Raw genomic sequence first — 21759 nt, 5'->3', positions numbered from 1 at the left:
GCGTCGTTGGCCGGGAGGCCCCATCGGGGGAAGTTCGGCTGCCAAGTGCAAGTCCTATTTGCGCTTGTGAGGATGGAATAATAATAAGGACAGCACGACACCCAGTCCCAGAGCGGAGATAATCTCCAACAACCTGGGCAGGAATCTAACCCAGGCCCAATTGCATAAGAGGCGAGCTCGTTACCCTCCCCCCCCCTCCCTCCCCAGCTGGCAGTGGCCGAGCTCGACGAATAATCCGTACCCACATCTGTATTCAAGAAAGGTAGTAATAGTACTCCACTAAATTACAGGCCCATATCATCAATGTCGATATGCAGCAGTATTTTGGGACATATATTGCGTTCGAATATTACGAATTATCTCGAAGAGATAACACAGACAACACGAATTTAGGAAACATCGTTCTCGTGAAACACGACTACCTCTTTACTCACACAACGTGTCGAGCGATATTGACAAGGCGTTAGAAATTGATTCCGTACTTCTAGATTTCCGGAAGACTTTCGACACTGTGCCACACAAGCGGCTTGTGGAATTTTGTCTCCCTTACGTGACTGGATTCGTGATTTCCTGTCAAATAGGTCACAGTTCGTAGTAATTGGGGGAAAGGCATCGAGTAAAGCAGAAGTGATTTCTGGCGTTCCCCAAGGTAACTTTATACGTCGTCTACTGTTCCTTATTTACATCCGTGATATAGAAGACAATCTGACTAGCCATCTTAGATTGTTTGGAGATGATGTTGTCGTTTATCGTCTAGTAATGTCATCAGAACATAAAAAGAATTGCAGAAGGATTTACAGGGTGATTCAAAAAGAATACGACAACTTTAAAAATGTGTATTTAATGAAAGAAACATAATATAACCTTCTGTTATACATCATTACAAAGAGTATTTAAAAAGGTTTTTTTCCCCTCAAAAACAAGTTTAGAGATGTTCAATATGGCCCCGTCCAGACACTCGAGCAATATCAACCCGATACTCCAACTCGTTCCACACTCTCTGTAGCATATCAGGCGTAACAGTTTCGATAGCTGCTGTTATTTCTCGTTTCAAACCATCAATGGTGGCTGGGAGAGGTAGCCGAAACACCATATCCTTAACATACCCCCATAAGAAAAAATCGCAGGGGGTAAGATCAGGGCTTCTTGGAGGCCAGTGATGAAGTGCTCTGTCACGGGCTGCCTGGCGGCCGATCCATCGCCTCGGGTAGTTGACGTTCAGGTAGTTACGGACAGATAAGTGCCAATGTGATGGCGCTCCATCCTGCTGAAATATGAACTGGTGTGCTTCTTGTTCGAGCTGAGGGAACAGCCAATTCTCTAACATCTCCAGATACTGTAGTCCAGTTACAGTAGCACCTTCGAAGAAAAAGGGACCAAAAACTTTATTGGCTGAAATGGCACAGAAAACGTTCACCTTAGGCGAGTCACGTTCATACTGAGTTTTTTCCCGCGGATTCTCAGTGCCCCATATACAGACATTGTGACGGTTGACTTTCCCGTTAGTGTGGAAAGTTGCTTCATCACTAAACACAATCTTTGAAACGAAAAATTCATCTGTTTCCATTTGAGCGAGGATAAAATCACAGAAATCGATTCTTTTAATCTTATCAGCTGCAGACAGTGCTTGAACCAATTTCAGACGATAAGGTTTCATAACTAACCTTTTTCGTAGGACTCTCCATACAGTTGATTGTGGAATTTGCAGCTCTCTGCTAGCTCTGCGAGTCGACTTTCCTGGGCTGCGAGCAAATGCTTGCCGGATGCGTGCTACATTTTCATCACTCGTTCTCGGCCATCCAGAACTTTTCCCTTTGCACAAACACCCATTCTCTGTAAACTGTTTATACCAACGTTTAATACACCACCTATCAGGAGGTTTAACAACATACTTCGTTCGAAATGCACGCTGAACAACTGTCGTCGATTCACTTCTGCCGTACTCAATAACACAAAAAGCTTTCTGTTGAGCGGTCTCTATCTTAGCATCAACTGACGCTGACGCCTAGTCAACAGCGCCTCAAGCGAACAAATGTACAACTAAATGAAACTTTATAGCTCCCTTAATTCGCCGACAGATAGTGCTTAGCTCTGCCTTTTGTCGTTGCAGAGTTTTAAATTCCTAAAGTTGTGGTATTCTTTTTGAATTACCCTGTAGAATAGATACCTGTATCGCGCTATAATTGACAATGGACTCTAATTAACGAAAAGTGTGAGGTCATCCTCATGAGTTGTAAAAGGAACCCGTTAAACTTCGGTTACACGATAAATCAGTGAAATCTAAAGGCGGTAAATTCAACTAGATACCTACAATTACGTACAGGTTAAGTCGGAAAGAACTCACAGAAAATGTTGTGGGGAAGACGGACCAACGACTGCGTTTTATTGGCAGGACACATAGAAAATGTAACAGATCTACTGAAGAGGCTGCCTGTACTACGCTTGGTCACCCTCTTTTGGAGTACTGCTGCGCAGTGTGGGATTAACTGAGAATGTCGAGAAAGTCCAAAGAAGAGCAGCACGTTTTGTACTATCGAGAAACAGGGAACAGTGTCACGGACATGATACAGGATTTGCGATGCACATCATTAAAGTAAAGGGGTTTCTAATGTTTTTTATTCTGTTCTTTGATCACAATATCAGTTCTTTGGACGATGACCAGTTTCAGTCCATGATGACCATCCTCAGATTTTTTCTACGCCATGTCCTAAAATGATAAGGCCATAATGGCATCGTCAAGACATATTAATGTAGTCAGTGACGATGCTGTGCTGACTATATTAATATGTTTTGACGATGCCATTATGGCCTTATCACTTTACAAAAAATCTGAGAATGGACATCATGGACTGAAACCGGTCACCATCTAAAGAACTGATATTGTGATCAAAGAGCAGAATAAAAAACATTTTACAGTATTGGATCACTGTTCGTATACGCGACTGTGTCGCAGCTGGTGAAAGGGGTTTCTCGTTGCGGTATGATCTTCTCACGAAATTGAAATCTTTCTCCTCCGAATGTGAAAATATGTTGTTGACGCCTACCTACATAGGGAAGAACAACCGTTATAATAAAAAAAAGGAAATGAGAGATCACACGGAAATGTATAGGTGTTCGTTTTTTTCTGTGACTTAGAGAGTGGAATAATAGAGAAATATTGTGAAGATGGTTCGATTAACTGTCTCCGAAACACTTGCGTGTGATCTGCGAAATAGCGATGTAGAGACAGATGTAGATGTAGATCCACTAGCTCGTTGTTGTTATTGTTGTTGTCCTCAGTCCTGAGACTGGTTTGATGCAGCTCTCCGTGCTACTCTATCCTGTGCAAGCTTCTTCATCTCCCAGTACCTACTGCAACATACATCCTTCTGAATCTGCTTAGTGTAGTCATCTCTTGGTCTCCCTCTACAAGTTTTACCCTCCACACTGCCCTCCAGTGCTAAATTGGTGATCCCTTCATGCCTCAGAACATGTCCTACCAACCGGTCCCTTCTTCTTGTCAAGTTGTGCCACAAACTCCTCTTCTCCCCAATTCTATTCAATACCGCCTCATTAGTTATGTGATCTATCCATCTAATCTTCAGCATTCTTCTGTAGCACCACATTTCGAAAGCTTCTATTCTCTTCTTGTCCAAACTATTTATCGTCCATGTTTCACTTCCCTACATGGCTAAACTCCATACAAATACTTTCAGAAACGACTCCCTGACACTTAAATCTATATTCCATGTTAACAAATTTTTCTTCTTCAGAAACGCTTTCCTTCCCATTGCCAGGCTACATTTTATATCCTCTCTACTTCGACCATCATAAGTTATTTTGCTCCCCAAATAGCAAAACTCCTTTACTACTTTAAGTGACTCATTTCGTAATCTAATTCCCTCAGCATCTCCCAATTTAGTTCGACTACATTCCATTATCCTCGTTTTCCTTTTGTTGATGTTCATCTTATATCCTCCTTTCAAGACACTATCCATTCCGTTCAACTGCTCTTCCAAGTCCTTTGCTGTCTCTGACAGAATTACAATGTCATCGGCGAACCTCAACGTTTTTATTTCTTCTCCATAGACTTTAATACCTACTCTGAATTTTTCTTTTGTTTCCTTTACTGCTTGCTCAATATACAGATTGAATAACATAGCGGATAGGCTACAACCATGTCTCACTCCCTTCCCAACCACTGCTTCCCTTTCATGCCCCTCGACTCTTATAACTGCCATCTGCTTTCTGTAGAAATTGTAAATAGCCTTTCGCTCCCTGTATTTTACCTCTGCCACCTTTAGAATTTGAAGGAGAGTATTCCAGTCAACATTGCCAAAAGCTTTCTCTAAGTCTACAAATGCTAGAAATGTAGGTTTGCCTTTCCTGAATCTTTCTTCTAAGATTAGTCGTAAGATCAGTATTGCCTCACGTGTTCCAGTATTTCTACAGAATCCAAACTGATCTTCCCCGAGGTCAGCTTCTGCTAGTTTTTCCATTCGTCTGTAAAGAATTTGCGTTAGTATTTTGTAGTTGTGACTTATTAAACTGATAGTTCGGTAATTTTCACGTCTGTCAACACCTGCTTTCTTTTGGATTGGAATTATTATATTGTTCTTGAAGTCTGAGGCTATTTGGTCTGTCTCCTATATCTTGCTCACCAGATGGTAGAGTTTTGTCAGGACTGGCTCTCCCAAGGCTGTCAGTAGTTCTAATGGAATGTTGTCTACTCCCGGGGTCTTGTTTCGACTCAGGTCTTTCAGTACTCTGTCAAACTCTTCACGCAGTATGGTATCTCCCATTTTATCTTCATCTACATCCTCTTCCTTAATATTGTCCTCAAGTACATCGCCCTTGTATAGACCCTCTGTGTACTCCTTCCACCTTTCTGCTTTCCTTTCTTTGCTTAGAACTGGGTTTCCATCTGAGCATCTGAGCTCTTGATATTCACTAGCTCACTAGCTCATTAACAAAAATTGTATGCCACAACGGCCCTGTAACACTCTCTTGGGAAAATTCGTCTATGTTTGTCCATCTTATTTCGTTAAGAACCTTCCGATGACAGTACCGTGAAAAGGCCACATGGTAGAAGTTTACACGTTATCAGCAGACACAATCGTTGTAAAAGATGAAATTTAGCTATCAAACTGTCATCTGTCAAAGACATTTATACTGAAGAGCTAAAGAAAGCGGCAGACCTGCCTAATATCGTGTAGGGCCCCTGCGAGCATACACGACATCGCACAGACTAGACTAATCTGTGAAGTAGTGCTGGAGACAATTGATACCATGAATCCTGCAGGACTGTCCATAAATCCGCAAGAGAACGATGTGTTGGAGATCTCTTCGGAACAGCACGCTACAAGACATGCCAGATATGCTCAATAATGTTCATATCTGGGAAGTTTGGTGGTGCCGGCCGCGGTGGTCTCGCGGTTCTAGGCGCGCAGTCAGGAACCGTGCGACTGCTACGGTCGCAGGTTCGAATCCTGCCTCGGGCATGGATGTGTGTGATGTCCTTAGGTTAGTTAGGTTTATGTAGTTCTAAGTTCTAGGGGACTGATGACCACAGCAGTTGAGTCCCATAGTGCTCAGAGCCATTTGAACCAAGTTTGGTGGCCAGCATAGTGTTTATGTTGAATCCTGCCTAGTAGCCGAGTATGGGGTTCACTAGACAGATAACTGAAATAAATCGTATTAATGAGTTTTATTACGAAAAGAACAAGGTCAATACTTTGACAATAACACAGAAGTGTCGCAAGCAAAGGGCGACATGCAAATAAGAAATCTCTTCAGTATATGATTTCGCTGAAGTGCCTGATCTTGATGCTGCTGTACAAGTGTTCTCTTCACATAGAGGCGTTTTCGTCCTAGAGAGGGGTCGGTCAGCGTGCAATTGGCTGACGTCTTCTTCACAGCCCTCTATGTGGTCTCGTTTTCGGCTGGCGTTCTGGCTCTTAACCTTACGCCGTAACAGTTTAAACTCAGCAGAGTGCTCCTTGAGCCACTCTTAGCAGTTCTGGACATGTGAGGTGTCGCATTGTCCTGTTGGAAATGCTCAAGTGTATCGGAATGCACAATGGATATGAATGGATGTTGGTGACCAAGCAAGGTGCTTACGTACGTGTCGTTTCTAGACGTAGCAGAGCTCCCATATCACTCCAACTGCACATGTTGTTAGGTGTCAGGCAAATCCAACACCTTCCATGAAAACCCTGACATGATAAGCAAAACCAGTAGTAAGTCGCATAGCTCCGAATAACTCATGACATTAAGTTAACCAAAGTAATACGAGTAACGAATGAGCAAATGGAATACCACAGACTAACACGAGAATGCCTAAATGCATGCCGTACCTTCCCACCGTGAGACAGACGCAGTTCCGAGGGGAGAAACGAGAACAGAAGCCGAGAGCAGAACTGTGTTAAGATAGAAGGCCCTACGATAAGGGACGGACTGGACACCCACGTCGCCAGCTAACCGCTAGGACAACGTCAGCTGCAAGTTTTAGCGTGAGACTTTTTCGCGTCTCTCTTATGTCAAGGACCACCCCCCAGCCCATGTTAAAAGATAGAGCCCTCCAGAAAAACAGTATAGATCTTACGATAACACAAAAAGGACCACACCACCCGCAAGTTTTAGCGTGAGACTTTTCTGCGTCTCTGTTACGTCAAGGACCACCCCCCTGCCCATGTTAAAAGATAGAACCCTCCAGAATAACAGTATAGATCTTACGATAACGCTAATAGGATCACACCACCTGCAAGTTTTAGCGTGAGACTTTTCCGCATCTCTGTTACGGCAAGGACCACCCCCTGCCCATGTTAAAAGATAGAGCCCTCCAGAAAAACAGTATAGATCTTACGATAACACAAAAAGGACCACACCACCCGCAAGTTTTAGCATGAGACTTTTTCACGTCTCTGTTACGTCAAGGACCACCCCCCTGCCTATGTTAAAATATAGAGCCCTCCAGAATAACAGTATAGATCTTACGATAACGCTAAAAGGACCACACCACCCGCAAGTTTTAGTGTGAGACTTTTCTGCGTCTTTGTTATGTCAAGGACCACCCCCTGCCCATGTTAAAAGATAGAGCCCTCCAGAATAACAGTATAGATCTTACGATATCACAAAAAGGACCACACCACTCGCAAGTTTTAGCGTGTGACTTTTTCGCGTCTCTGTTATGTCAAGGACCACCCCCTACCCATGTTAAAAGATAGAGCCCTACAGAATAACAGTATAGATCTTATGATAACGCTAAAGGACCACACCACCTGCAAGTTTTAGCGTGAGACTTTTCCGCGTCTCTGTTACCTCAAGGACCACCCCCCTGCCCATGTTAAAAGATAGAGCCCTCCAGAATAACAGTATAGATCTTACGATAACGCTAAAAGGACCACACCAGCTGCAGGTTTTAGCGTGAGACTTTTTCATGTCTCTGTTATGTCAAGGACCACCCCCCTGCCCATGTTAAAAGATAGAGCCCTCCAGAATAACAGTATAGATCTTACGACAACACTAAAAGGACCACACCACCCGCAAGTTTTAGTGTGAGACTTTTTCGCGTCTGTGTTACGTCAAGGACCACCCCCTGCCCATGTTAAAAGATAGAGCCCTCCAGAATAACAGTATAGATCTTACGATAACGCTAAAAGGACCACACCAGCTGCAGGTTTTAGCGTGAGACTTTTTCATGTCTCTGTTATGTCAAGGACCACCCCCTGCCCATGTTAAAAGATAGAGCCCTCCAGAATAACAGTATAGATCTTACGATAACGCTAAAAGGACCACACCACCCGCAAGTTCTAGTGTGAGACTTTTTTGCGTCTCTGTTACGTTGCAAACTTTAAAAACATTGCCCCACCACGAGAAGTATAACGTTTCCCATTGGATAGACAGAATCTTTCTAGGCGGAGCTTAAAGTTAACATTGAGACCCTGATTGGTCAGATGAAAACACAGCCAGACAGTTTTTTTTAACCAACTTCGGTAAATTGTAGTAAGGAGGAGTTAGGAGAGAGTTGCTTCCGAGACGGCGGGGTGAGCGGAGCTGCGCCGGCCGCCGCCCCCCTGACGAACACCGACAAGGTAATGAACGCACGCGATGCCGCATAACAGCGCATAAGGCTTCACTCAGAACTGCAGAAGACTCATCTGTTACATCCCCTTTTTGCGTAATACTAGTGTCGATCGTTAATTAAAACTCATAGCGTTCACATTTGCCACTTGAAGTAAAAAACTTAAATGCGATGATTTTTCTGTTCTATAGTTATTGAGAAGTCACATCAGCCACTGTAATTTACGACAAGTTAGATAAGTAATTAAAGATAATTGAGGGTCACTGTAGACCATTGTGATAGTTTTCTCTTTTGTGAAACTTAATTTAAGCCTAGATTATAGATGTGATATGGCATAGGTCATCCTTCGATCCATTTCAGAACTTGGAAACCCATTCAGAGAATATTCGTTCACATTTTTGTTGAACGCAGTTGGTTTGTACCATCCTGTATTAAAACATTTCCTTTTATCAATAGTGCAATTTATAAACGATGTTTTGTGAGTAGAATAAAATTTCCGATGGTAAACGTAACTGCTTTTTCGACGTTATTTTACCAGCTAACTAAAACTAGGAAAGCCTTGAACGCCTTTCACTAAATTTAGTTAGTATTAAGATTCGTTTACAGGGAGTGCAGTGGAGCTGACGCTGAGATCATTTACTATTTAGTTATATCATCGCTAGTCTCACTGAACTCTTCTGAATTGTACATGTCATGCGTGGTCTGGCGTCTCCTTACCACCAACAGGTCCCAGGTTCAAACTAGTCACTTCCCTAAAAAACACGCTCAGAGCGTCGTTGCGCGAAAGTGGTAGGGAGGCACGATATATAACAGACAGACACCACCCAGAATGTTAGAATGTCGCACACAATTACAGAGCCTCCAGCAGCTTGAACAGTCCCCAGGTGACATTCAGGGTCCACGGATTCGTGACGTTGTTTCCATACCCGTTGACGTCCACCTGCTCAATACACTCTGGAACGAGACTCGTCCGACCAGGCAACATGTTTCCAGACGTCAACAGTCCAATGTCATTGTAGAGAGGCCCAGGCGAGGCGTAAAGCTTTGTGTCAAGCAGTCATAAGGGTATACGAGTGAGCATTGGGCCCAGAAAGCCCGTTCGGTGATGTTCGCTGAATGGTTCGCACGCTTGATCGCCCAGCATTGACAGCTGCAGCGATTTGGGAGATGTTCAACTTCTGTCACGTTGAACGAGTTTGTCCTCGTTGCTCCTGTTCTTGCAGGATCTTTTTCCGGTCGCAGCCATGTCGGAGATTTGATGTTTCATCGGATACCTGATATTCACTGTACAGTCGTGAAGGGTGGTACGGAATAATCCCCACTTCATCGGTACCTCGGAGATGCTGTGTTCAAAAAAATGTTCAGATGTGTGTGAAATCTTATGGGACTTAACTGCTAAGGTCATCAGTCCCTAAGCTTACACAGTACTTAACATAAGTATCCTAACGACAAACACACACACCCATGCCCGAGGCAGGACTCAAACCTCCGCCAGGGTCAGCCGCACAGTTCATGACTGCAGCGCCTTTGACCGCTCGGCTAATCCCGCGCGGCTGGAGATGCTGTGTCCCATCGCTCGTGCACCCACTGTAACAGCACGTTCAAACTCACTTAAATCTTGATAACCTGCCATTGCAGCAGCAGTAAGCGATCTGACAACTGCGCCAGACAGTTGTCTTATATAGGCGTTGCCGACAGCATCGCCGTATTCTGGCTGTTTACACATCTGTGTATTGAGTGCGCATGTCTATACCAGTTTCTCTGGAGCCTCAGTGTATATCGTCGCTTCTGTAGAGCTAGTGTCCGTGTATCAACATGTTTCAGGGCTTCTTTTCTATTTGGGGCTTATTTTCTATTGACATCGTCTCCGTGTTTATATGTTTTGATGGTCGGCCAGAGTGGCCGAGAGGTTCTAGGCGCTTCAGTCTGGAACCGCTTGACCGCTACGGTCGCTGGTTCGAATCCTGCCTCGGGCATGGATGTGTGTGATGTCCTTAGGTTAGTTAGGTTTAAGCAGTTCTAAGTTCTAGGGGACTGGTGACCTCAGCTGTTAACTCCCATAGTGCTCAGAGCCATTTAAACCATTTCTTATATATTTTGATGGCTTCTCTATACAGTCGTCGATAATGGCTCCATGGCACTATACATCTGAGGTCATCAGTCTCCTAGAACTTTGAACTACTTAAACCTAACTAACCTGAGGACATCACACACATGGATGCCCGAGGCAGGATTCGAACCTGCGACCGCAGCTGTCCCGCTGTTCCAGACTGTAGCGCCTAGAACCGCACGGCTACCCTGGCCGGCCAGGACGATATAAACGGGTACCTTTCCCCCATAGACTGAAGAGCATATTCTGCGAAAGCCGATTTACCTGCTTTTTCCCGACTGGAAGTGTTGTATTCCTTCATCCACATTTTCACGCTTCTCTTCTTGCGTGTACACTCAGGCCGACCGAAGCGACCGGGCGAGGTGTCGCTGTGGTTCGGCCACTGGATTCGCTTTCGGGATGACGACGGTTGAAACCCGAGTCCTGCCATTCTGATTTAGCTTCTCCGTGATTCACCTATATCCCTTCACGCAAATGCCGGGATGGTTCCTTTGAAAGCGCACTGCCGACTTCCTTCCGCATCCCTCCCTAATCCGATGGTCCCCTTCCCCAAATCACGCTGCCGAGCCTTCTAATGCCGCTGTTCCTTTGCCGTGGCTGATGCTCGCAGTTCTCATGTATGCGTCTGTCTGCACGCGTGACGTTCCAAAAACACTTTGTGTTGTAACCTCCTATCGATCGCTGTCATAACCGGAGCTGCAGCACATCGTGTGTGTTCCTTACCCAGTAACACATACGGCACGAGACTCGAAATACCGTTTCGTTGCTACTGGAAACTTTTACTTACTCGCACGTTTTCAGCAAAGTCCAGATTTCCTGTTCAACTGGGGCAGAACTGGCAGATAACGTATTCAGCAGGTAGTCAGCTGTGACAGGAAGTTCCCAACACATTTCAGTCACTTACTGCGTGAATTCGCATTAGTGATACTTGAGCACATTTTCTCATTGTATAATGCAATCACCGTGCAGTGGGAAAGAGGAAACTGTTGAGCTTTTTTTTTCGGAGCAGTGCCATGAAATAAAGTACGACATGATTTGTGCTGACAGGCACATTCATTCGGGGTTTGTGCCCAAGAAGTGTTAAAAAAAATTACACCTAATGACATTCAGCAATGAAAGTAATTAGAAGTGTACTGGGTAAGCGCCTATAGAACTGCTGATATTTTTAAAAATATCGGGAGTCCGATACATCGATATATAAAAAGATATCAATACCGGCCCGTCATAAATCGCAAAAAGTTATCAGTATATTGAAGGAAAATATATCTATGTAAAAAAATATATCTATGTAAGTTTGCACGTTGTAAATATACCGCCGGTTTCAGAGCTGTGTATTTAATAATAAGAGTGGATGATCAAGAACGAAGTGCTCGTATTAAGAAGGGTGTAAGACAAGGCTGTAGCCTTTCGCCCCTACTCTTCAATCTGTACATCGAGGAAGCAATGATGGAAATAAAAGAAACGTTCAGGAGTGGAATTAAAATACAAGGTGAAAGGATACGATTCGCTGATGACATTGCTATCCTGAGTGAAAGTGAAGAAGAATTAACTGATCTGCTGAACGGAATGAACAGTCTAATGAGTACACAGTATGGTTTGAGAGTAAATCGGAGAAAGACGAAGATAATGAGAAGTAGTAGAAATGAAAACAACGAGAAACTTAACATTAGGATTGATGGTCACGAAGTCAAAGAAGTTAAGGAATTCTGCTACCTAGGCAGTAAAATAACCAATGACGGACGGAGCAAGGAGGACATCATCAAAAGCAGACTCGCTATGGCAAAAAAGGCATTTCTGGCCAAGAGAAGTCTACTAATATCAAATACCGGCCTTAATTTGAGGAAGAAATTTCTGAGGATGTACGTCTGGAGTACAGCATTGTATGGTAGTGAAACATGGACTGTGGGAAAACTGGAACAGAAGAGAATCGAAGCATTTGAGATGTGGTGCTATAGACGAATGTTGAAAATTAGGTGGACTGATAAGGTAAGGAATGAGGAGGTTGTACGCAGAATCGGAGAGGAAAGGAATATGTGGAAAACACTGATAAGGAGAAGGGACAGGATGATAGGACATCTGCTAAGACATGAGGGAATGACTTCCATGGTACTAGAGGGAGCTGTAGAGGGCAAAAACTGTAGAGGAAGACAGAGATTGGAATACGTCAAGCAAATAATTGGGGACGTAGGTTGCAAGTGCTACTCTGAGATGAAGAGGTTAGCACAGGAAAGGAGTTCGTGGCGGGCCGCATCAAACCAGTCAGTAGACTGATGAACAAAAAAAAAATTTTTTTTTTAAATTACTGTTTTATTATTATATATTTTTTACATCAACAAGCTAGCAGCATGCTTATACCCCCTCAGAGCAAGAACTGAAAGGGAAACGATGAACGTTCACACTTGGCGATAACCACTTTGGTAACAATGTGGCACAGTAGTTGTCCCATGGGTGTGTTGTTCGGTTTTGTCACGCATCGGTTTTCTCTGGAAAACTTCATGTCGACTTCCCTGTTCTTTCATTTCTGCAAAAGACAGACTTAGAAATTGTAGTCTTAAAATTGCGTGGTGAGGATAAACGCCGCGGTTTCTGTTGGTTGCGCCGAATACGTCAGCATTTACCCTCACACGTCTCCACGCGCCGCAAAAACTATTTTTGAAGAATGATGATGTGAAGACACAGCACACTAGTAACGTTAAAAATGGTGATTTACGCAGCTGATGTGCTACTGCTTCACGTCGGAAATTTTGCTGTCCCATTCACACCTTTACCCTCACCCCCTCCCCCACACCTCCCCTCCCCAGTGCAATCGGAGTTCTGCTTCTTTTGTGACATCTATAATTGCTTTTCAGAGAATTCACACAAGGTCGGATTGTAGCCTATCGCGATTGCGGTATATCGTATCGCGACATTGCTGCTCGCGTTGGTCGAGATCCAATGACTGTTAGCAGAATATGGACTCGGTGGGTTCAGGAGGGTAATACGGAACGCCGTGATGGATCCCAACGGCCTCGTATCACTAGCAGTCGAGATGACAGGCATCTTATCCGCACGGCTGTAACGGATCGTGCAGCCACGTCTCGATCCCTGAGTGAACAGATGTGGACGTTTGCAAGACAACAACCATCTGCAAGAACAGTTCGACGACGTTTGCAGCAGCACGGACTATCAGCTCGGAGACCGTGGCTGGAGTTATGCTTGACACTGCATCACAGACAGGAGCGCCTGCGTTGGTGTACTCGACGACGAACCTGAGTGCACAAATGGCAAAACGACATTTTTTCGGATGAATCCAGGTCCGGATACAGCATCACGATGGTCGCATCCGTGTTTGGCAACATCGCGGTGAACGCACATTGGAAGCGTGTATTTGTCATCGCCGTACTGGCGTATCAGTCGGCGTGGTGAAATGGGGTGCCATTAGTTCCACGTCTCGGTCACCTCTTGTTCGCATTGACGGCACTTTGAACAGTGGACGTTACATTTCAGATGTGTTACAACCCGTGGCTCTACCCTTCATTCGATCCCTGCGAAACCCTACATTTCAGCAGGATAATGCACGACCGCATGTTGCAGGTCCTGTACGGGCCTTTCTGGATACATCAGATGTTCGACTGCTGCACTGGCCAGCACATTCTCCAGATCTCTCACCAATTGAAAACGTCTGGTCAATGGTGGCCGAGCAACTGGCTCGTCACACTACGCCAGTCACTACTCTTGATGAACTGTGGTATCGTGTTGAAGCTGCATGGGCAGCTGTACCTGTACACGCCATCCGAGCTCTGTTTGACTCAATGCCCGGGCGTATCAAGGCCGTTATTACGGCCAGAGTTGGTTGTTCTGGGTACTGATTTCTCAGGATCTATGCACCGAAATTGCGTGAAAATGTTATCACATGTCAGTTCTAGTATAATATATTTGTCCAATGAATACCCGTTTATCACCTGCATTTCTTCTTGGGGTAGCAATTTTAATGGCCAGTAGTGTATGTAATAAAATTATCGGCACTCGATATTGCCACCGATATCGATGTATCGATATATAGTGTAAGTTCATATCGCCAGTTTACAGTGATATTTTTTTGCAAGGAATATCGATATTTTATCAATGTCCCTAGCGTCTCAACAGTACTAAATACACTGGTGTCCAGAATTAAAGCAACAAACTACTGTTTCCCTGCCCTGTGTATAATTCGCGATATAATCATACAAACTGCAACAGATGTCTGTACGACCGTGTTCTGCACGGAAGATGGTCGTATGTCAACGGCTGAGATGACGTCAGGGCATGTATCAAGCAGCGTAGTGTTTCCACAATGAGATTTTCACTCTGTAGCGGAGTGTGCGCTGATATGAAACTTCCTGGCAGATTAAAACTGTGAGCCGGACCGAGACTCGAACTCGGGACCTTTCCGTTTCAAGTGCTCTACCAACTGAGCTACCCAAGCACGACTCACGCCCCGTCCTCACAGGCTGTGGCCAAGCCATGTCTCCGCGATATCCTTTCTTTCAGGAGTGCTAGTTCTGCAAGGTTCGCAGGAGAGCTTCTGTAAAGTTTGGAAGGTAGGAGACGAGATACTGGCAGAAGTAAGGCTGTGAGGACGGGGCGTGAGTCGTGCTTGCGTAGCTCAATTGGTAGAGCACTTGCCTGCGAAATGCGAAGGTCCCGAGTTCGAATCTCGGTCCGGCACCCGGTTTTAATCCGCCAGGAAGTCTCAGGGTAGTGTTTGCCAGGTGGCCCCACATCCACAGTCGCTGTGTACACAGGCACAGACGGTACAGTGTAGAACAGTGAAGACGCCCACCAGATTCCCTGCGGTGGAGGGACACAGGAAGAATGGAAGCAGGATGATCGCAAACTGATTTGGCCCCACGACTTAAAGTGAATAGTTGTGTTGTTTTTCGGACGTCGCGACAGTTTATAGAGACCAAAACCATATCCTGAAGACCAGGGCCGCGTGACTTCAGAAGTGAGGGCCGTTATTTGGATGTAAGGGCACGGCAGTACCGCCATAGTACTGTACGGCAACTGGCATCTGACCTCACACCATCCACCGGCCGTGTTGTAGTGAGGCAAACGTCGTCCAGAACGCTTCAGCAGAGTGGCCTTTATTGCCGGAGACCTGCTGTGAGTGTACCTCTGACGCGTCATCACAGAAGGAAACGTCTAGAGTGCAGTCGTCAACATGCTACTTGGACGGTCGAACAGGGGCCAGTGTTCTTTCCACAGATCACTCCCAATTCGGCCTGGAGAGTGATTCTCGGTGGGCGAGCATCTGGAGAGAACGTGGAACACGATTTTTGGACCCATACATTGTGGAAAGAGACAAGTATCGAGGAGGCTCCCTAACGGTGAGGGCAGGGATCATATTGACCTGTGGTACATCTCTTCATGAAATTGTACTGGTGAATCAGCAAGGTTTGATTGTCATCAGGTATCGCGATGAAATCTTGGGACATCATGTGCGGTTGTTGCAAGGTGCTGTGGGCCTAGACTTGGTATGATGGACGAATAATTCTCGACCTCATAGAGGTGATTGATGTCTATTTAGGAAATGGAAGATTTTGCACCCATGGCGTGGCCTGCTCTCTCTGCGGATTTTAATCCCATAGAGTGTGTCTGGGATGCACTGTGGAGACGGCTCGCATCACGTCAGCATCCACTAATCATTCTCCAACACTTGCGAGCAGCTCTGCAGAAACAATGGCCGTTACTGCCTCAGTGTGATATTGATGACATCATTCACAGCATACTCCGTCATTGTCAGGTCTGTATTGCTGCCAGAGCTGGTCACAACCGATACTGAACCCATTAACCAGTTGCCAGGGCCTGTGTGCAAATCCTTTAAGTTGGAAAAAAACGAAGAATATTTTTGTCTAACGTGATGCATGTTGCAGTTGATTACGTTCTGTATTATTTACATTCTTCCTACTGTGCTATCACCTGTTTATACTGTTTTGTGGCAAAATAAATGCAACCTTGCCATATTTTTGTTTGTTGCCATAATTTTGGACACCGGTGTACATACAGCGATAAAATTTACTCGGTACAGCTACACCCCTGATGAGAACGAAAGCACCCAAGGAGATTATCCCATTGTCCATTATAATTATCTGGGCTGTTATGCCGTGGTCGGTTGATGAATTCTGTGTCAATTCCCAACGTTTCGTCCTCGACTGCGGAGGACATCTTCAAGGGGGTCTGTAGCTCGATGGAAGTACAACACACCCGCTGGCTCGCTGCTGACTGCCGCTGAATTCCGTGTCCGCGCCCCGGCGTGACGTCACGTGTTTTGAAAACGTCAGTCTAATTGGCCGCTGCCCGCTGCCGTCGATCGCCGTTGCCATCACCCAGTGGTGGACGGGTGGTACACATCTTCTTCAACACCGGCATCCATATACCGTTTAATTTCACAGCCTCCTCCTTTCGATTGAAACTATTAGGGTATCTGGCGATTTCGATTGCCTCCCTGTAGAGCCTTTCGTAATATCCGCTTGTGGCCGCTAGTACTTGCGTCTCCTCAAAACGAATATGGAGGTTACCTGGCTGTAAAGCATGCTCCGCAACAGCTGATCGTTCCGTTTCCCCTCTTCTACAGTTGCCCCTGTGCTCTTCCAGACGTTTTGAAACAGTTCTTTCAGTGGTACCCCCATAAACATCTCCACAGCTGCACGGGATCCTATACACTCCAGCTTTTTCCAATGGTTTGCGAGCGTCCTTGGCAGGCTTAAGGTATTCCTGTATCTTCCTGGTGGGCTTGTAAATTACGGTAATATTCCGCTTCGTCAAGATCCACCCTATTCTTTCCGTTACATTTTTATCAAACGGGAGGTAAACCTTAGATTTTGCAGTAGCCTGTACGTCACTATGGTTTCTGTGTGGCTGTCTCAACGCACGTTTTATTTCAGCGGACGAATATCCGTTCTTCATTAGTGCGTTGTGGAGATGTTCCATCTCAGCGTCGAGCAACTCAGGTTTCCAAATATTTCTAGGTCTGTCCGCTAACGATAACACCCCGCTTCTGTTGTGGGTGGTGGTTCGAATCCCGGTGCAAATAACGGTCCACTTGCGTGGGTTTGCGGTATACTGAGTGGCCCAAACTACCATTTTCGTTTCTAAAAACAAGCACACCGAGGAAATATAATTTGCCGCCTACCTCCTTCTCCATTGTAAACTGAGTTCTCGAGTTTATACTGTTCAGATGTTCGTGGAACGAGCTTAGTTCCTCACTTCCATGTCTCCACAGCACAAACGTGTCATCCACGTATCGGAACCATACATTTGGTGTTTTTGCTAGCAGTACCTAAGGTCTGTTCTTCGAATTTCTCCATAAAGAAGTTTGCAATTACAGGACTTTTGGGGGCTTCCCATAGCCACGCCATCCGTTTGCTCATAAAACTGTTCATTCCTGTTGAAGTATGTGGTCGTCAAACAACACTTAAACAGTTCTGAAATATGGGCAGGAAAAATCCGATCCATCTCTTCCAATACATCATTAAGTGGAACCATGGTAAACAGCGATACCACATCGAAGCTGACCAATATGTCCTCCGGCTGGACCACTAGGCCATTCAATCTGCTGATGAACTGTGTCGAATTTTTTTATGTAAGAGCCCGAACGGCCTACATGTGGTTTTAACAGCGTAGGCTAACGAGTAGGTGAGCGAACCAATGGCACTTAGTATCGGCCTTAACGGCACATTTTCTTTATGCATTTTGAAGCCTCCGTGGTAGCATAACCGAATTGCACAGACCTTTCTGTACACTATCTTCAGTGGAGGACGTTGTTAGTGGGGTCCTTATTCAGCTTCCTATATGTTTGCGGATCTAGTAGATCAGTAATTTTACTCTGATAGTCAGCCACATCCACAACCACCATTGCGCTTCCTTTGTCAGCTGGGAGAATCGTCGTCATTCAGGAGTTTTAAAGCTCTTCTCTCACCCACAATTATATTACTCTTCGGCGGTTTTGCATTGGCTAATATTCTCACTGTTCTATAGACCCCCTTGAAGACGTTGGGAACTGACACAGAACTCATCAATCGACCACAGCATAACAGCCTGGATAATTATCTACATCTACATCTACATTTATACTCCGCAAGCCACCAAACGGTGTGTGGCGGAGGGCACTTTACGTGCCACTGTCATTACCTCCCTTTCCTGTTCCAGTCGCGTATGGTTCTCGGGAAGAACGACTGTCTGAAAGCCTCCGTGCGCGCTCGAATCTCTCTAATTTTATATTCGCGATCTCCTCGGGAGGTATAAGTAGGGGGAAGCAATATATTCGATACCTCATCCAGAAACGTGGCGAGCAACCTACACCGCAATGCAGAGCGCGTCTCTTGCAGAGTCTGTCACTTGAGTTTGCTAAACATCTCCGTAACGCTACCACGGTTACCAAATAACCCTGTGACGAAACGCGCCGCTCTTCTTTGCATCTTCTCTGTCTCCTCCATCAACCCGATCTGGTATGGATCCCACACTGATGAGCAATACTGAAGAATAGGACTCGAGTGTTTTGTTGATGGACTACATTTTCTAAGGACTCTCCCAATGAATCTCAACCTGGTACCCGCCTTACCGACAATTAATTTTATATGATCATTGCACTGCTAATCGTTTCACACGCAGACTCCCAGATATTTTACAGAAGTAACTGCTACCAGTGTCTGTTCCGCTATCATATAATCATACAATAAAGGATCCTTCTTTCTATGTATCCGCAATACATTACATTTGTCTATGTTAAGGGTCAGTTGCCAGTCACTGCACCAAGTGCCTATCCGCTGCAGATCTTCCTGCATTTAGCTACAATTTTCTAATGCTGCAACTTCTCTGTATACTACAGCATCATCCGCGAAAAGCCGCACGGAACTTCCGATACTATCTACTAGGTCATTTATATATGTTGTGAAAAGAAATGGTCCCATAACACTCCCCTGTGGCACGCCAGAGGTTAGTTTGACGTCTGTAGACGTCTCTCCGTTGATAACAACATGCTGTGTTCTGTTTGCTAAAAACTCTTCAATCCAGCGACACATCTGGTCTGATATTCCGTAGGCTCTTGCTTTATCAGGCGACATTACAGAACTGTATCGAATGCCTTCCGGATGTCAAGGAAACTGGTATCTGCCTGGAGGCTGTATCTAATATTTTCTGGGTCTCACAAACTAATAAAGCTAGTCGGGTCTCACACGATCGCTGTTTCCGGAATCCATGTTGATTCCTACAGAGTAGATTCTGGGTTTCCAAAAACGACATGATACTCGAGCAATAATGGACGTGACATTTCCAGCCGTGAAAGTCTACAGTTTAGTGATTATCCCATTGTCATTTTCTGCTTCTGTGATGGGCTAGGACCAGCAGTTGTGTCGTGTCGTGTCGCAGTGCTGACCGGATCCCTCTGGTCTGCCGTGTTGCAGGAACCCCACGTGGTGGGGTCGCCGTACCGCCATGGAGCGCGGGCTGACGCTGGTGGCGACGGTGGCGCTCCTGGTGGCCGGCGCGCTCGCCATCTCGCTGGGTGCCCTCGTCGCCAGGCAGCAGCACCAGTCTGGTATGGCCGCCAGAACAAAAGCCAAGCAAACGTAAACAAACCTCTCGCTGCACTTCAGTTCCTGCTGCTGCTTGCGCTGTGGGAGCCTGGCGGTGCAACCGGCCGGATAGTGTTCTTTGGAGTCCGTTCCCACTCTGAGACTCCTCTGTGTCATTCGCACCTTTACACAATCTATATTGTTTCGAATACATGGAACCTCACAAATACTGCCCAATCTGCTTCCACTGCTGCAGTCTTTTGTTCAGAAGTTCTTTACACATAAACGTCATGACAACATATAAATCCCATATCAATAGAGAAAAAAATAATTCCAGAACTGCAATTTCTGAGACTTTCCCAGCGATTTGATGACATCTCGTGGAAATCGGGTTTTCTGCCAGATATCTGCGTCTTCCAAACACGGTATTTTGACGTCATTACTTGACGTCTTCATCAGGTGTTCCCTGAGACAGTCTCAGGGAACACCTGATGAAGATGTCAAGTAATGATGTCGAAATATCGTGTTTGGAAGACGCTGATATCCTGCAGAAAACCCGATTTCCAGGTGATGTCAATTCCAGAACTGTTAAAAAGGTGAAACCCACTGTGACATTCTATGTGTTACAGAGTATAACTCCTACATAAATAGAGAAAAAAATAATTCCAGAACTCCAGAATGAGATTTTCACTCTGCAGTGGAGTGTGCGCTGATATGAAACTTCCTGGCAGATTAAAACTGTAGGAGACGAGATACTGGCAGTAGAAAAGCTGTGAGGACCGGACGTAAGTCGTGCTTGGGTGGCTCAGATGGCAGAGCACTTGCCTGCGAAAGCAAAGATCCCGAGTTCGAGTCTCGGTCGGGCACACAGTTTTAATCTGCCAGGAAGTTTCGATTGCAGAACTGTTAAAAAGGTGAAGCCCCCTGTGACATTCTATGTGTTACAGAGTGTGCTGCCTCCTATTGGTGGCTACTGGCACTCCCACGATCAGCGAAAGTGTGACGTCCTTTTTCTATGCCCTACCAATATTCTTCACCTTTACAAGATATGTGGAAGTGAGGCGACATGATGCTATCTGTTATTGGAGACAAAATGTGTTGATAACGTCAGCTCTTTGCAGTAATTTGAGTCTAAATTCGGCGCTACACAAATCTTTTAAAGTGTCTTTCGTTAATAAGTTTCGATTCAAATTATTGCTATTGGGTACCTGCATTGTTTTCCCACCAAAGACGCTCATTAACAGTTACTAGACGAGAGGTCACCCGTGGTATAGGGGTAGCGTCTTTGATTCATAACCAAAACGTCTTCGGTCCCGGGTTCGATCCCCACCACTGCCTAAAGTTTGATAAATAATCAGCATTGGCGGCCGAAGACTTCCGGCATAGGAAGTCAGCCTCATTCTGCCAACGGCCTTGTCAAAGAGGGCGGAGGAGCGGATAGAGGTTCTAAAGGCGGAAGAATCAGCAATGATCAACGACATGAGGATGCACAAGGCAATGGAAACCACTGCATTAAAGACATGTAACATACATCCACAGGACATGTGGCCTGTAGTTGAGGAAGTGTCATGATGATCTCTCCATTGGCAAAAGATTCCGGAATAGTCCCCCATTCGGATCTTCGGGAGGGGACTGCCAAGGGGAAGGTTACCATGAGAAAAAGATTGAATAATCAACGAAAGGATAATGTTCTACGAGTTGGGGCGTGGAATGTCAGAAGCTTGAACGTGGTAGGGAAACTAGAAAATGTGAAAAGGGAAATGCAAAGGCTCAATCTAGATATAGTAGGGGTCAGTGAAGTGAAGTGGAAGGAAGACAAGGATTTCTGGTCAGATGAGTATCGGGTAATATCAACAGCAGCAGAAAATGGTATAACACGTGTAGGATTTGTTATCAATAGGAAGGTAGGAAAGAGGGTGTGTTACTGTGAACAGTTCAGTGACCGGGTTGTTCTAATCAGAATCGACAGCAGACCAACACCGACAACGATAGTTCAGGTATACATGCGGACGTCGCAAGCTGAAGATGAACAGATAGGGAAAGTGTATGAGGAT

General features: G+C 45.3%; 1 protein-coding gene across 4 annotated transcripts in view; it reads left to right on the top strand.

The window, feature by feature from the left end:
* The window catches only part of LOC126294960 (neprilysin-2-like), a 385930-nt gene that overhangs the window by 217970 nt on the left and 146201 nt on the right, over positions 1 to 21759 (top strand). For all 4 annotated transcript variants that reach the window (XM_049987185.1, XM_049987183.1, XM_049987186.1 and 1 more), the window contains exon 2: positions 19595 to 19728. In XM_049987185.1, the coding sequence (XP_049843142.1) occupies positions 19595 to 19728 (134 nt within the window). The remainder of the gene's footprint in view (positions 1 to 19594; positions 19729 to 21759) is intronic.

Source organism: Schistocerca gregaria, chromosome 11 (assembly GCF_023897955.1).
Source record: "Schistocerca gregaria isolate iqSchGreg1 chromosome 11, iqSchGreg1.2, whole genome shotgun sequence".
Lineage (NCBI taxonomy): Eukaryota > Metazoa > Arthropoda > Insecta > Orthoptera > Acrididae > Schistocerca > Schistocerca gregaria.
The sequence above is the reverse complement of the archived record's forward strand: the minus strand, read 5'-3'. Positions and strand labels throughout refer to the sequence as shown.